The 17135-nt window shown below is 34.8% G+C and overlaps 1 protein-coding gene across 1 annotated transcript in view; it reads right to left on the reverse strand.

Annotated features, from left to right (window-relative positions):
* The window catches only part of cnksr2a (connector enhancer of kinase suppressor of Ras 2a), a 115383-nt gene that overhangs the window by 61073 nt on the left and 37175 nt on the right, over positions 1 to 17135 (reverse strand). Inside the window, exons 3-5 of the mRNA XM_073830744.1 lie at positions 15099 to 15301; positions 9268 to 9355; positions 1975 to 2016 (exon numbers count right to left, since the gene is read on the reverse strand). Of these exons, the coding sequence (XP_073686845.1) occupies positions 1975 to 2016; positions 9268 to 9355; positions 15099 to 15301 (333 nt within the window). The remainder of the gene's footprint in view (positions 1 to 1974; positions 2017 to 9267; positions 9356 to 15098; positions 15302 to 17135) is intronic.

Below are 17135 nucleotides of genomic sequence, written 5' to 3' on the forward strand. Positions count from 1 at the left end.
TATGGTTTCATCACTCTCTCTGCTTCTGCTTTCATCTGGTGTCATTGGTGTGTTTGTTTCTCCTCCTACAGTCAGTAGCTGAGGTGGGGTGGTGCTGGGGAATGAAATCTGCTGCTAGCAGGCGCAATGTGTAGGTATTTATAGCTATGGGACTCAGTGAGAATGACAGCTGTGCCCAGCCCAGCAGTCTGTGGCGACAACAGGACCTGCCACACACACTGCTGTGTGCTAGTGTGTATGAGACGGGAATCTCACAAAGAGCCTAGCTGTGGGTCTCCTGTGACTGCAAACGAACTTCACCTCAGGGCTTGAACTAGTACAATACATGTTCACAAAATGGTTACCTGAGGATTTTACAGTAACAATTGTAAAACACTGACATGAGGAATCATGTCTTTTTACATGAAATAAAGGCCACTATGAAAAATTGACTTTCAATGCTGCATTAAAAGGCTGAAGTCATGGCAAAATAAACAACTTAATGCAATCATGATCAAAATGAATAGCCAATGTGTGAAAGATGTGTTCATTGGAATTAGTTAGTTTTACTGATTCGGTCAAAACAATTTGCAAAGCTTTTTTAAAATCCCTTAACTAAGATGCCAGTTTAAGAGTAAAACTATTGGAGTAACAGCACCAAACTGAGACTGTTACAAAAAAGATCAATCAAGATTCTTTGAGGTAAAAAATGCAGTTTACATTTTATCGATAATTTGGTTTGGAAAATTATATAATATAATAAAAGTAATAAAATAAAATAAAATAAAAATAATAAATAAAGTGAAAATTAAATAAAAATAAAAATAAAATAAAAAATAGAAAAAAATTAAAATTAAATTTAATTTATTCTAATTTAAATGACAATAAAAAAATAAAATAAAATAAAGCCAAAATAAAATAAAATAAAAAATTAATGTAATTTTATTTTATTTAGTTTAATTTAAAATAAAATAAATAAAATCAATGTTACGTAGATGAGTAGTAAAATAAAATATAAATAATAAAAAAAAAAAAAAATACATTTAATTTAATTCAAAATACAATAAAAAAAATCAATGTTATGTAGATAAGTGATAAAAGTAAAATCAAATCAAAAATAAAATAAATATATAAAATAAAACTAAACTAAAAATAAAATAATAAAAATAATAAAATAAAAATAATATATTACAAAAATATATAATATATATATAATATATATTAAATATTACATTAAATTAAATAAAAAATAAAAACAAAATAAAGCAAAATAAACTAATATAAAAACAAAATAAAGAAAATAAATCAAATTAAAAATAAAATCAATGTCACATAGACAAATAATAAAATAAAAAATAAATTCAATTAGAAATAAAAATAAAATAAAGCAAAATAAAATAAAATGAAAATAGAATAAAATAAAACAAATGACAAATAAAGTAAAATAAAATAAAAGTAAAAAAATATATATAATTAAATTAGATTAAAAATTAAAGCAAAATAAAATAAAATAACAAATAATACAATTTAATTAAAAAAAACTTCAAAGAGGCCTTAAATGGTTCTTATATAGGAAAAAAAATGATTAGAGTAACAGCACTAAATTGAAACATTAATTCAACTACAATTAACTTGTAACAGAGACAGTTTTATTTAATGTGAAACTAGAATTCTTTTTTTACTGCAAAAAGATCAAGGAAGATTTTTTGGGGCCAAGAATTTAGGGACTTTGGCAAATGCTCAAAATAATCAGTTTGTTGAATGTTTAATTGAAATTAACATTTAAATTCTCTATTCACATCACTATGCGGTCATACATTCAGTCAGGAGTTTAAATTTTGTCTACCACAGAAATAACAGGCAGAGAGAGTACGTGTATGAGCATCCTCACGGTGCTTCCTGTAAATGTAGAAATGAGGGCAGAGCTCACAGGAGAAACATTAGAGCTCATTATCAGCCTCATATTGCAGCGTAAACCAGACGAGAAACACTTACCACATGGAGGATCTTGTTTTCGGTTTCATAGACGGTGCAGTCCTGCGAAGAAGAGAGAGTAAGATATTACTATCATTTTAAACAGTTTAGGCCTCGCACGTACACACTCACCCACACAGAGCGCTTGAGAAAACATTTACAGAGCAAAGTATCTCTGCAGATGGGATAATCTACCAAACAGCTGGGTCACTGTGTTCAGAAATGTCTCTCTCTCTTTCTCTCTCTCAGATGCTGATCTAATATAGGAAGGTTGAACAGAGGAGAGCCCCGGGCTCAATTTAACATTCAGGCTCTGATGGAGACATTTCAAGGAGCTCCTGAGGTTCCCGCTGGGGGCCGGGACGGCTGTGAAAGTTCACGGAGAAATAGCAAACCTTCAGTGTGCACTGTGCTTGTGCAGGTGTCGTATACACCTACAGTTATTTGCTTGACCATTGGTCATAAACATCAAATTTTACCAAGTACATTGATTATTATTATTATTTTCCAGATAAGAACCATTTTTAAGGCCTCTTTGAAGATGTTATTTAATTTTTTACATTTTTATTTATTTAAATGTAATCTTACACTAAATTTAACACTGTTAGACACTGTTAAAAGTTTAAAACCCATTTTAAGGCCTTTTTGAAGATATTTAATTTTATTGAATTATTGATTTTTTAAATTTATTTTAATTTAATTTTATGCTATTATTTTATATTTTATTTTATTTTAAATAACACTAAGTCACTGTTACAAGTAATTGTAGCTGAATTAATGTTTCTATCTGGTGATGTTACATTTTAAGGCCTCTTTGAAGATATTATTTAGTTTAATTAAATTATTGAATTTTTTTTCCAGATAAGAACCATTTTAAGGCATCTTTGACGTTATTGTTTAATTTTATTGTAAATTTTTGTAACATTTTTATTTATTTTAATTTAATTTTACACGTAATTTAACATTGTTAGTCACTGTTAAAAGTTTAAAACCCATTTTAAGGACTCTTTGAAGATATTATTTAATTTTATTGAATTATTGAAGTTTTTTAAATTTATTTTAATTTTATTTTATGCTATTATTTTATTTTCAATAACACTAAGTCACTGTTACAAGTAATTGTAGCTGAATTAATGTTTCTATCTGGTGCTGTTGCTGTAATATTTTTTTTTTCCAGATAAGAACCATTTTTAAGGCCTCTTTGAAGATATTATTTTATTTTAACACATAATTTAGATATTAGGCCATTAATGTAATGGTAAAAACACACTATTTTTTAAATACATATCAAAACAAATCATAATCAATTACGTAACTGATTGGGACCAATTAAATAAATAAAAAACTTTTTTTATCACATGAGGAGAAGGCACAATGAGCTGAAGACACAATGCAATGTGCAGCAGTTTAGTAGTTGATTATAACAGAAGTGACATTTGACATTTTTGCTGAATAAGGCATAATGCAGTGCTGTTGTAAAGCAAGTTTTTTCTTGTTAAAGCAAAGTAAGTCTTAAAATTCTTAACAGTCCTGTAATATTTCATAAATGGTCAGTGTATCAAAGAATATGACACGGTTTCTATTAATGGAACAAATGGCTTTATCACAAAAAAAAAAAACTAATGACATTGTGAGAACATTTGTTCCAAGGACAGACAAACAAGCTCATAAACCCTTGTTTGGTGTATACAGATAAATGGGGCATTTATAAAATATTAAAGAAAACATACTGAAGAAACTGATCTCTGGCCATCAGCCATCACCATGGCAACACCCACTTTGCTTCCTGCATCCATCACTGACCCCCCAAACCCAACAGTGCCCAGCAGGATGACGATTTTCTTTTTCTTTGGTCGTTGAAACTATATGTCTCCGTCTCTGCAGCATGTTACAGAGAGAGCCTATTTTCTGTCGTCTTTGGTGCTCTCACCTGCACCTCTTCTCTTTCATCACAATAAAGTAATAACCAGCCCTCACACCTGAGACACTCGCACAGCAAAGGCCTTGAGAGAGAGAGAAAGAAAAGAGTGTTCCCAGCAAATGAAACCGCATTGATTCACTTCCCTTCTGAGCACCCCTGAGCATCTCTGTACCTATTCTCCAGTGCTGTCACTCAAGCCATGGATCATCAAGCAGGACGCCAGTGTGCATATTTGTGTGTGGCTTGAGGACTGGAGGCGCACAAAAGACACATGCATTCTCATGCCACAGTATGATGTTTAAGATCACACTAAAATGAAATTCTGTCATGATTTATTCACCCTCATGTTGTTACAAATCCAAATGGACAAAAGAAAATGGACAAGGGACTGGAGCTGTCAAGCTTTAAAAATCACAACAAAAGTATCACAAAAATGTATTTTTTTAAACTGTATATTAACCCCCAGTTTCATAGATAAGGCTTAAAGGAACACTCCACTTTTTTTTGGAAATAGGCTCATTCTCCAACTCCCCCCGAGTTAATAAGTTGATTTTTACCGTTTTGAAATCCATTCAGTTGTTCTCCTGTTCTGTCGATATCACGTTTAGCATAGCATAGCATAGATCATTGAATCCTATTAGACCAATAGCATCGTGTTCAAAAATGACCAACGAGTTTTGATATTTGTCCTATTTAAAACTTGACTCTTCTGTAGTTATATCGTGTACTAATACCGGCAGAAAATGTAAAGCTGCGATTTTCTAGGCCGATAATATTAGGAACTACACTTCCATTCCGGCGTAATAGTCAAGGAAGTTTGCTGTGGTAATATGGCCGAAGCAGGCGCAGTAATATAAAATCGCAGCTTTTATTTTTTTTAAAAATGCTAAATCACATTATATCAGCATATCCTGATGTACAAAACATAATTAACACAATGTCAAAAAAAATTATTTAACTAATGACTCTATAGTAGATGATACTGACTCAACACATTTCTTATATTGGCTCTTATGGTGAAATTAGTAAGTTGAACTCAAGATTTAGATAAGTGTGATATATGAACAAATCATTCTGACTATTCATTCTGTAAATTGGATTAAATGATTAATTGAAAAGATCTGACTCAACAGAACAATTTATTCACAAATCAAACAATACAAAACATTCCAAATAGAGCTGTGTGAATGAAAAAAGAAAGGGATAGCTCACCCATAAATGAAAATTCTGTCATTAATTACTCTACCAAACCCGTATGACATTTGTTTGTCTTCGGAATACAAATTAAGATATTTTTGATGAAATCGTCATGGTACATGCGTCAAAGACTGACATGGAAGAGAAGAAATTGTTAAATAAAGTTGTTATTTTTCTTTTCTTTGACCACAAAAAGTATTCTTGTAGATTCATTATGGCTGAACCACTGATGTCACATGGACTATTTTAACAATGTACTACCTTTCTGGGCCTTGAAAGTGTCAGTTGCGCTGCTGTCTATGCAGGGTCAGAAAGCTCTCGGATTTCATCAAAAATATCTTCATTTGCATTCCAAAGATGGCAAGTAATTAATGACTGAATTTAATTTTTGGGGTATACTATCCCTTTAAAATGTTGGTCTGTTTGATCCTTCGATGTCGGCTCTTCCTATCATTGTGAAGCAGAATTCACCAAGCGTTGGATTGTTCACCCACTAATAGGGAACGTGAGCTGGGGTTAGACCGTCGTGAGACAGGTTAGTTTTACCCTACTGATGTACCGTCGTTGCAATAGTAATCCTGCTCAGTACGAGAGGAACCGCAGGTTCAGACATTTGGTGAGTGTGCTTGGCTGAGGAGCCACTGGTGCGAGGCTACCATCTGCGGGATTATGACTGAACGCCTCTAAGTCAGAATCCCGCCTAGAGGTGACGATACCCTAACGCCGGACCCTTCCATCGGCCTGGGATAGCCGGTCGCCTCCGGGCGGCCGGTGCGTAGAGCCGTTCGTGACCGGACCGGGGTGCGGCCGAAAGGGCGCCGCACCCCACCCCGAAACATGCACCTAAAGCGAAAAGAAACCCGGTGCTAAATGACTCGTAGACGACGGTCCTGGGCGACACAGAGGATCCGGAGGGCCAAGGCGGAACCCAAGGCTCTGGCGACCCCGGCGGAGATGGAGGTCCGGAGGTACGCAGCGGAGCCGGAGTGACAGAGGATCGAGGCTGTGCCCACGGGAGGGAGGAGGTCCACAGAGCCGGCAGGACGGAGTGACGAGGCGCAGCCGGAGGAGTAGAGTCCAGAGTCCAGTATTGCTTTGGAAACTTAGAATATATGTGCACAAGTCATATGGGCTCTTCAATGGCCTTTTTTAATAGTTTTGGCAGTTAGAGCCGCCACAGACCTTGTTCACTTTCACTGAATTAAAAACAGCCGTGTTCCACAAAAGAAAGTATGTTTGGAACAACATGAAGACCAAATTAATGAGAAATTTTCATTTTTGGATGCAATATTACTTTAAATTATAAGTAAACACCACACAGAGCCAAACAATGAGAGAGACAAACACATCCACATGACAAACACAACTTATGTTACAGTGCAATAGTATAGTAATGGGGAACGCTGACATTGAAGCTTGTTTAGATGTTTGACTAGTGGCCAGTGATAGAACACCAGCGACCATCTTGGTCAAGTGCCCTGGCTGAGAAATCAGATGGTCAAGCAGGTTTTTGGAACACGCTAGGCTGGTACAAGACTGTCTACCAACTCAGTCAGGTCCCAACCAGCTGGTGGTCCATCTGGTCAGCTAAACCAGTTTGGATTATCTTGGATCAGTTAATTACCGGCTTGGATCAGGTAGAAACCGTCTAAAAACACACCTGCTATATACAAGGGAGAGAAATACGGTCCATTTTGATCTAATCTCTCAGGGGCCGATTTGGGGAAAGAACCCCTGCTGGTCCTGAGCACTGAATACTACTTGCATTAGTTCAGATTAGACCCAGATCTCTGGCTTCAATGCTGTAATCTGTCCTGGATTAAGAGAGAGATTGTGTGCAGCGTTTAGGCTGAGCTGGCTGTGACAGACTCATCCATTTAATGCTGCTCTTGCTGACCATGATCTTCTGACCCCACCAGAAATAATCTGCTGGGTACACAAACACACATACACACTAACACACACCTCCACCTCACTGCATGAGCCTTGAATCCTTCTCCTTTCTCGTATTTCTCTTTTGTCTGACATGGATGTTTCACACTGATCATGTTTCCCTTTCTGCTTTGCTCTAACAGGACTGCTTTACTCATAATGCACACTGCCTCGGTAGCAAATCAGCACATACTCAGAGTGTTTTTAAAACATGTAAAGAATGTGGGAAGTGCAGACGTGTGAGAGAGAGGTTTAAATAACATTTCATATTAATATCTTAAAGGGAACCCCAGGTATTAAGACTTGTATGGCTAAATTTAATGTAAAATGTCTCTTACTGAAATATGCAGTAGAAAACACCACTATTTCTATGACGTGAAATGGTTGCACTCGGTGATTTACTGCCGCTACCTGTTGCTATTTTAACCACAAAACAACTCAGAAAATAAAACATTAATATGATGACCACAGCTATGAAAGAGCAAATGCCGTACTATTGATTTTTCATTACATAGAGTCTAAACGCCATGGATATTGAGTGAAATCCGTGCTGAGAAGCTCCTTCAGTGGCTGCGGCGTCATAACAAGTGTCCGTATGTTTACATCCTGCCAGGATGGCATTTAGCGTTTCTTGTCTCTGCCGTTTGTAAGGTCTTTCAGTAGCTGTGGTCTACTAAAAGCCTCAAAGGCATCAGGGCTAAAGTGGAGAGAACAAAGACGCAGGTCTTTAGGAAGTTTTATCGGGAAGTCATCCAAACAGGCATCTTCCCATTCTTTTCTCCTCCTCTTATCGCTAGGCGATACATTGCTTCTCTTGTTGCCCTTCGAGTGAAAATCCAACTAAAAGCCGCACAATGTGGCATTGTATCAGCATTTTATTTTTTGTTGTGGTAAAAATAGCTACAGGCAGCGCCAGTAGCTCACGGAGTGCCACCATTTCACGTCATCGTAATAATGGTGCCACTCGTAGTCAAAAAATATGTAAAAAACATTGTGGATTTTTAAATAACGTAAATCTTTCATGGGTTTTCTACTACATACTTTAGTAAGAGACATAATTCATGTTATATTAAGCCATACAAGACTTAATACCCGGGATTTCCTTTAAACATGCACTCAATAGTTTTTCGTCATTAAAAATGTAACAGTAATATAATGTATCTATATTAACGAATCAGGTGAACCAATGATTCAAAGGCCCATTTATAAAGAGCCATTTACTTAATTCCTGAATGAATCAGCCGTTTGAACAAATCTAATAAATAAACAAATGAAATGAATAAATGAATTGCTCAAAGAATAATGAATGAACGAATGACTCAACGAATCGAGTGAACTATATTGACATTGGTGTCAATATAAAGGCCAAAAACACTGTTGTCTTGTCAGCTAACAAAAATAGTCTGTAAGAATAAAAATATATATATATTTATTTATTTATTTTCTGGATTATCTAGTGACACTAAAGTCTGGAGTAATTTCTGCTGAAAATTCAGTTTTGCCATCACATACATAAATTAAAAAGGTATTAAATATGTATAAAAGGTAATAAATTGATAAATCAGTTATTGTAAATTGTAATAAATTAATATTTCACTATTTTTATCATTTTTTATCAAATAAATGCAGCCTTGGTGAACATAAGATATTTTTTAAAAGGTAAATAAAAAATAAAAAATTACCCAAACTTTTGAACAGTAGTGTATTTAGATAAAATTGTATTTACAATCACAAATTCAAATTTCATAGTAAGAGACACACTACACTAGATTTTAATATTAAGAGGAAAAACTGCTGTATAACAATAGTTGTGTAACAAACTGTATGTTTCAATCTTAATAAAAACAAGTAAATATTTTACAGATAATTTAATAATTTAGATCTATTTTTAATAATTAAAAAAAAATGAAATATTTAATTTTGGAAATTGAAACCTACACTAATGTATTTTGTTATACATGAAAATATATAGCTGCCTCTGTATTTTACATTTTTAATCACTCGCCATCATATTTAAAAAAGTAAAAAAAAGATTCAAAACCCCAGAATGCACAATTTAACTCAACCTCAAAGCTAAATCCACTCTGAAAGTCCTTCTCCATGGCTAGAGTAGAGCCACATATGACCTACATATAACATCTCCATGAATTAGACTCAGATTTTTTTTCCAATCATAAGTGTCCATTCCAAACGTGTTTATTGCATCTCATACAATACTTGTTGAACGTGTTGATCTAGTTGATTTGGTTGGTGAATGTCATTACCTGCTGTACTATGGTAGTGAGTTCCAGGCACAGCTGGATAACGTTGTTCCTGGTCACGGAATAATCTGTTACGGCAGCAAATGGTGACCTGCAAAAGAAGTAACACCTGAAATTAACCATTAGATTATTCTTACAGCCAGACCCACAAGATGGACAATTTGAGTGTGTTTGCAAATTGTAGATGTGTGCTGTAGTATACGTTATCCCTATTGACCGTCAACGTACTCCAGACCCAGTTTCTCTCTTCCTGTGAGTGACGAAGGGAATGTGGGTCGTGTGTATTGAGGCTGTGTGCTATATATACAGGGTGTAGGAACATTGGTTCATCGTTTCCATCGTGTCTCTAAATATTCCTCTAAGACCGTTGGGAACACCAGCTGACGCACGCCCAGAAGCCCCTCATAATTTAAAAAACTCTAACAATCTTTCACCGCTGGGCTAAAAATCGTTCATTCAAAGACCTCACAAGCACTCTTATACCACACCAACACACTAAACTCGCTTTCCTAAACAGGATTTGGGATGCGGCTCTTGGCGAATACCAAATCCTCCTTCAAAACTCCCCTCCTAAATGTCAGCGGCTTCGCTTGACTCCCAAATATCACTTTGCAGCAGATAAGCACGCTGACAGCGTCTGACCCCGGTTCAAGGACACCTGTCAGCAAGCATGGACGCAGATTTCACGAAAAATGTCTGAAAAAAAAACCTGAGGGGATGGAGGGGAAGAGAAGAAAAAAAATGTGAAAAACAGACAAGGAAAAGATAGCGGCAAGAAGTTCAAAACCAAGTCGTCCGAGGTAGACTGAGAGACGCTGAAATCTATGCAGCTCACTCAATCCTCTCCAGGACTGAGTAGACTTCATTACATCCAACCTTTGCTCTTTAGAAGCATTTGAGCGCACGCTGCCATCTGGACACGACGGCTCCAGGCTGACAGGAAATCCGTCAGTTGGGTAAAAAAGACCACTACTATCTCCTGAAGGCAAGGCTTCAAAGTTTCACCTCATCCTGCTCCAGTTTTTCAATCAATGCGTGAGTGTCTGAGAGCTGGTGTGTTCTTGTAATGGCTTATGCGCTGCTGTCTATCTTCATTTCAAAGATCCTTTTACACTCTGAGAGAGAATTCGAATACTTTTAGCTCCTATCTCACCAAATCAATGAAAACGCATTAGCGCTATTAATGTCAGGGCATTTACATCTATGCATTTAGTAGATGCTTTTATCTAAAGCGACATACATTGCATTTAATCAAACCCACGACCTTGGTGTCACTAGTGCCATGCTCTACTGTTGGAGCTTCAAGAAAGTGTCAGGAACCTTTATCTAAGTAAGAATTATTACAGCATTAATACGTTGGTATATAGGCAACTAGTGGTGTACCATTTAAGAAATTTGAGGTTAGTAGCTTGAAAGTTACTTGCCAATACTGATCCAATCATTCAATATATATATAAAAAAGCTATTTATATAAAAGAGCTATTTACTTAATTCCTGAATGAAACAGCCATTTGAATTAATCAAATGAATGAACAAATCAAATGAATAAATGAATGACTCAACGAATCAGGTGAACCAATGATTCAACGGCCTATTCATAAAGAGTCATCTACTTCATTCCCAAATTAATCAGTCGTGTGAACAAATCTAATAACTGAACAAATCAAATTAATAAAAGAATGACTCAAATGAATGAATCAGCCGTTTGAATGAATCAAATGAATAAATGAATGACAAATTAATCAAATTAGTAAATTAATGACTCAACAAATCGGGTGAACCAATGATTCAATGGCCCATTCATAAAGATCCATTTACTTAATTCCTGAATAAATCAGCCTTTTGAAAGAATCAAATGAATAAATTAATTTATTGCTACCAACTGGCAGTTTTAGTTTCTTATGTACAGTATAATTTCATTACAAAATAATTTATGTTTACATATTAATAAAAAAACTATTTTAATAAAGAATTAATTAAAGGGATAGTTCACCCAAAAATTAAAAATGAAAAAAGAAAAATGGAAAAAAAAGAAGTTTCTTTCTAAAGCTACTTTTTGTAACGTCAATTGTATGCTTTTTTTTCATGTAACACAATAATGGCTTTTTTGTGAGTAATTTCTCAGCCAAATTGGAATAATAATTCAATAATAATAATATTAATTAATCGCCATATCCAGTAATTAGATTAAAAATTTAAATCAACTGACAGCCCTGGCCCTAATATTTTATATATTAACAGAATTTGAAAAGGAATGAATGTGAAAACAGCTGAGCTGAGTATAAGATCAAAACCAATAAGCCTTGGTTAGAGTAGATGCCAAATTTAAAGAGGCACAAATGAAATTGAGGCTTTGAGGAAGCACAGTGCGTTCGCTACGCCTGGAGTTTGAACATTCAGTCCTTTCTCAAATTTTAAATGGAAAAAAGGCATTATCAATGTTTATTTGCTTGAATTATCAACAGTCAATATGGCGTGTGCTCTGATGATCAATAACGCTTCTTAATGTGATTGACGGAACCTCCTTTGCACTCCAATAAGCCCCTCCCACCTGGAGCTCCACCCACAGTGAATAAGCAAGAGGGAAAACCCACCACAAACCCAACAGAAGCAGCCAGAAACCATTAAAATGATGATCACAGACTTGGCAAGTGGCAGAGGAGAGCCGGTGTCAGCCTGGATGGATATCAACCAATAACACTTAAGGGACCGAGACTCTCAAGTCAGTCATAATGTCTCTTGGCTTCAGCTCCATTCACCTGCGTTAGTGTAACTCCGTCCCTCCCTCTCTCTCTCAGAGTTCCTTCTGTTCTTCCAGTATGTCTGCAGGGGAGACGACAGCTCTACTGGGGACTCTTTTGGCAGAGAAGAGAGGCCGGGGAGCGTAATTAGGCCAGCATTAATGAACGAGGGGAACGAGGCACCCCTCCCAACTGGTGGCCTTGTTCCTACAGCGTACGTTCCTGATTATGGACACTGAAACTCAGAAACCCAAACACTGACTGGCTATAAGTTCACCTTAGTCAGCAAGCTGATGTGGATAAGTCCTCTCAGCTTGATCCCAATCCAGACTGTGCCAATGTGAACTGTGTGTGATATGGACTGCTCTCAGGCCCAGGATCAGAGAGTGGGGTGGCGGGTGCCCGGGCACAGCAATAGAGAGATAGCGTTATCAGCAGGGTGAGGCTAAGAGGATATCAAATGCTGTCTGACGGAAGGGATCCTACTGTGCAGTGCTGTCCCAGTCTAGAGCTTTAAGCCAGGCTCAGGACCAGAGGGAGCTGGACCGAATCAAGCAGCTGGGTGCCAAATGGATCATTCAACACAAACCATTCGCCTGATTTACCTTCATTTCAAAATGAAAAGCAGAAAAACTGCAGCACTAGAGTCTATAACTTAAGCGTCTTATGAGGTGTTTAATACTGACAGTGATTTGCAGCAACAAAGAGACTGGAAACGATTAATTTGCAATGACAGCTGGAGAAACTTTAGCAAATGAGAAGTGATGCAGTACAATGACAATAAATTTGACGACAAACACATTTTACCATGTCAGGTGTCAACTTGAAGTATTTTCTGCTCATTAAGGCTGCATTCATTTGATTAAAAACAGATAAACTGTAATATTACTGCAATTTAAAAAAGTGGATTTTTTCAGGATTCTTTAATAAATAAAATGTTTATTTAAAACAGCATTTATTTAAAATATAAATCTTTTGTAACAATATACACTACCGTTCAAAGTTTGGGGTCAGTAATTTTTTTGTTTCTTTATTTATTTGAAAGAAATGTAACACTTTTGGTTGTGTTAAATTGATAAAAAGTGATAGAAAAGACTTAAATATTGAATAAATGCAGTTCTTTTTAACTTTTTATTCAAAGAATCCTGATAAAATGATCACAGGTTCCAAAAAAAATATTAAGCAGCACAACTGTTTCAAATATTGATAATAAATCAGCATATTAGAATGATTTCTGAAGAATCGTGACACTGAAGACTGGAGTAGTGGCTGATGAAAATTCAGTATTGCATCAGAGAAATAAATGATATTTTAAAGTATATTAAAATAGAAAACTCTTATTTGAAATTGCAATAATATTTAAAAACTGTACAGTTTTTTCTGTATTTTTGATTAAATAAATGGAACTTTGATGAGCATAAGAGAAGAGAATTCTTTAAAACATTAAACAATTTTGAAAGGCAGTGTATATATTTTTGCTGGCCAAGTTTTTTAATCGCTGAGCCATTATTTGCTAAAACACTTTTTATTAATGCATTTTTATGTTTTTTTTTGCTACTATTTTTTAAGTACTTTCTTAACAAAAAAATGTAACAAGCTGGATTTTATATAGCTATAATTTAATTATTTAAACAATGAAATATGATGCAAAACATTACTGATTGTGCTTACTAATGCTTTCAAGTCAATAATGTAATGTTTTGGTAATTTAACAAAAATGTTTAATTACATTTATGTTAGTCATCTAGACAACATTATCTTGTGACAAATCAGCAGAACTTGCAATATTCTGCAATATCTGATAAAAAAGTGAGTGTTTTTTTGCTGGAAAAACAAATAGATCTTGAAAAGTCTGGAATCTATGAACTATCATTAATTTATCTATCTATAATGACACTCAGCTATATGAATATATAAATAGATGTATGATAAATAGAAAGATAGATGTTCTATTTCTCACTTTCCTCACGTCTTGCTCTCTCTGAAGCATTACTCATCAACACATCATAAAGAAATCGCAATCTAAAGACAATCATACATGAACAGAAGCTATGTGGTTAAAACCTTGAACCGAAAGAAGCTGAATTGCTGAGAGAGAAAGAGTCCATGTTATATAAGACCTCTTCACTCATCCTTATACCTGATCGCTGAGGGAAGGAACACAAATCAACATGATTGAATTTGAGCAGACAAAAGCTGACCTCGCACACACTACACAAGAGACCCCAAGTCTGTAATTTCTGCCCACCCTGCCACACAAAGTGTCACTCTAGTCTAATTCTCAGTGCCATCCCTTGACTGCAGGGAAGACCGTGCATGACATGATTTACACAAACAGGAAATGTTCCTGGATCAACACCCTCTGCTGTTCCTGGAAGAACACTCCAGGAATCATAGCCACAATCTCTGAACCTAAGCCCAAAATCAACGGCCCGGGAAGGTTCTTCAAGAAACAACAAAGCATGCTGATGCAGGAATGCATCTTAAAGGGATAGTTCACCTAAAAATGAAAATTCTGCCACTAATTAATCACCCTCATGTCATTACAAATTCATAAGACCTTCGTTCATCTTCAGAACACATATATTTTTTTGATGAAATCTGAGAGCTTTCTGACCCTGCATAGCAACGCAACTACCACGTTCAAGGCCCAGAAAGGTAGTAAGGACTTCGTTAAAATACTCCATGTGACATCAGTGGTTCAACTGTAATGTTACGAAGCTACGAGCTTTTTGTGCACTAAGAAAACAAAAATAACGACTTTATTCAACAATTTCTTCCTCCACCTTAGCATCTGACTATCAACAAAGAAAGATGACAGAAGACCCTGGAGCTCAGAAAACCCTATTAACCTTTAAGGTCAAACTTTAAATCTTTATTTGGTATCAAATAACCTTTTCTCTAGTGTTTTTCAGAGGAGCCTACTTTTAAATGTAAGGGCACTGAATTTGGCCACACTCCAATGAGCAAGGTTTTGACACATCATTGCGGTTGAATTTGAATTCAATTAAATTGAATATGTGTGTATTTACATTAAGCGTGTATTAAATCATGTATTGATTTGTTGTGTGTGCGGCTCTTAGCAGGACTAACCTATCCAGCCAGGCCAGAAGGCTCTTAGCAGCAGCGATGAGGTCCACCACAGATGTGAGGAAATCGTTGGGCAGCTTGCGGGTCGTCCGGCCGTCGTAATGACCGCTGCGTCTGCGGCCCGTGATGAAGTTCTGCAGGTTTTTGGCGGAGGCATTGAGCTTGTGAGAGAGAGTTTTCAGGTTTTCAGTCTCTAGCCCGTAGTTCTGTCAAACAGAGATAAAGACAGTGAAGTGTTTTAGTGACAAAATGGGTTGGCAAACAATTGCAGGAATGAGTCAATCAGAATTGCTTTTCATTTCCCCGCTGTTTTGTCTCCATTTTAGATTCACAATTCGCCTCTCTCTGTTTTCAGTTTTAGCTTTGTTGTGCTTTTTTGCCATCACAGAAATTGTACATTTGTAATCGCGAAAACTGCGCAAGTAAAACTAGAAAAGGAAAGTGTGTGAAAACTTTAAATGTTACTTGATAAAGGCTTCCCTGATGGAAATAATATTAATTTGAATTATTTTAATATTATTTTAAAAATACATTTTAAATTTTAAATCATTATTTTATTAAGATAAACTAAATACAATTTTATATTATATATATATATATATATATATATATATATATATATATATATATATATATATATATACACACACACAGCAAATGGGTTGTTTTGACCCAGCAGTTTTCAATTTTTTCAATTTTCAATTTAACTCAACTATTTTTTCAAAATGACTGTAAGGCTGGCTTGTAATGAACCCAAAATAGGTTGTAAATTAAAAATCAGATGCATAATTACTAGAGGCATCAGCAATAATCAAGGTGAACATTTATTAATTGGTTAAAGCAATTAAAATTTTATATACACTGCCCTCCAAAAGTTTGGAAACATCCCTGGCAAAGTGTGGTTTTGGACGATATCAGCATAGTGTGAATCATCTTTGGGCAATCCTTCAGGAGGCTTGGAGTTACATATCAAGTTAATGTCTGAATAAACCGACAGCTCGGATGCCCAGATTATGCAGAGCTGTAATAGCTGCTAATGGTGGATTAGAAAAAGATAGTGATTAGAAAAAGTTTTTTCAATGTATAAACGTTTATATATGTTTATGTAATAAAATATGTTTTTGTAGTTTGTGTTGTCCCTTCTCAGTGCAAAATTATCACAAATTAAAAAGGATTCATGCCAATATTGTCCAAAACCTAACTTTTCTAGGGCGTTTCCAAACTTGGAGGGCAGTGTATATTATTTAATTATTATTTTTTTAACTTATTGATATATGTTAATTTATGGAACATATTAATAAATGGTAATTTTCAACCTATTTTGGGTTCATTTCAAGCAACAAATATAGTAATTTTTAGGTTAAAAATTTAACTCAACCGTTCGGTCAAAACAACCCAATCGTTGGTTATAAAATAAAATAAAATAAATTAATTAAATAAATTAATTAATTAATTAATTAATTAAAATAAAATTTTAATGAGATCAAATGAAATAAATAGAAATTTATATTAATTTTATATATATATATATATATATATATATACAAATATATATATATATATACAAATATATATTTATATATATATATATATATAATATATATACAAAAAAAATGCTGAGTTAAATACACCCCAGCGGATGGGTTAAATGTTTAACCAAACCTTCTAGGCAGTTAAATTTAACTAAGCTATTGTTTAAAAATTAATATTAATCGGCTTATAATGAACACAAAATAGGTTGTAAATTAAAAATCAGACACATAATTACTAAAAGCATCAGTAATTATCAAAAAATGAACATTGTTTGTTGTTCAACCTATTTTGGGATCATTTGAGTTAAATAAAACTACCCAGAAGTTTGGGTTAAAATTTGAACCCAACCGCTGGGTCAAAACAACCCAGTCACCGAGTTTGTCCATATTTTACCCAGCGTTAATTTGTTTTTAATCCAGCATTTATATTAAACAATAAAATAAAATGAAATGAAATTATAAAATAAAATGGTTAAGACAGAATATATTACGTAAGTTATTAACAAGG

This window comes from Garra rufa, chromosome 24 (assembly GCF_049309525.1).
Source record: "Garra rufa chromosome 24, GarRuf1.0, whole genome shotgun sequence".
Classification (NCBI taxonomy): domain Eukaryota; kingdom Metazoa; phylum Chordata; class Actinopteri; order Cypriniformes; family Cyprinidae; genus Garra; species Garra rufa.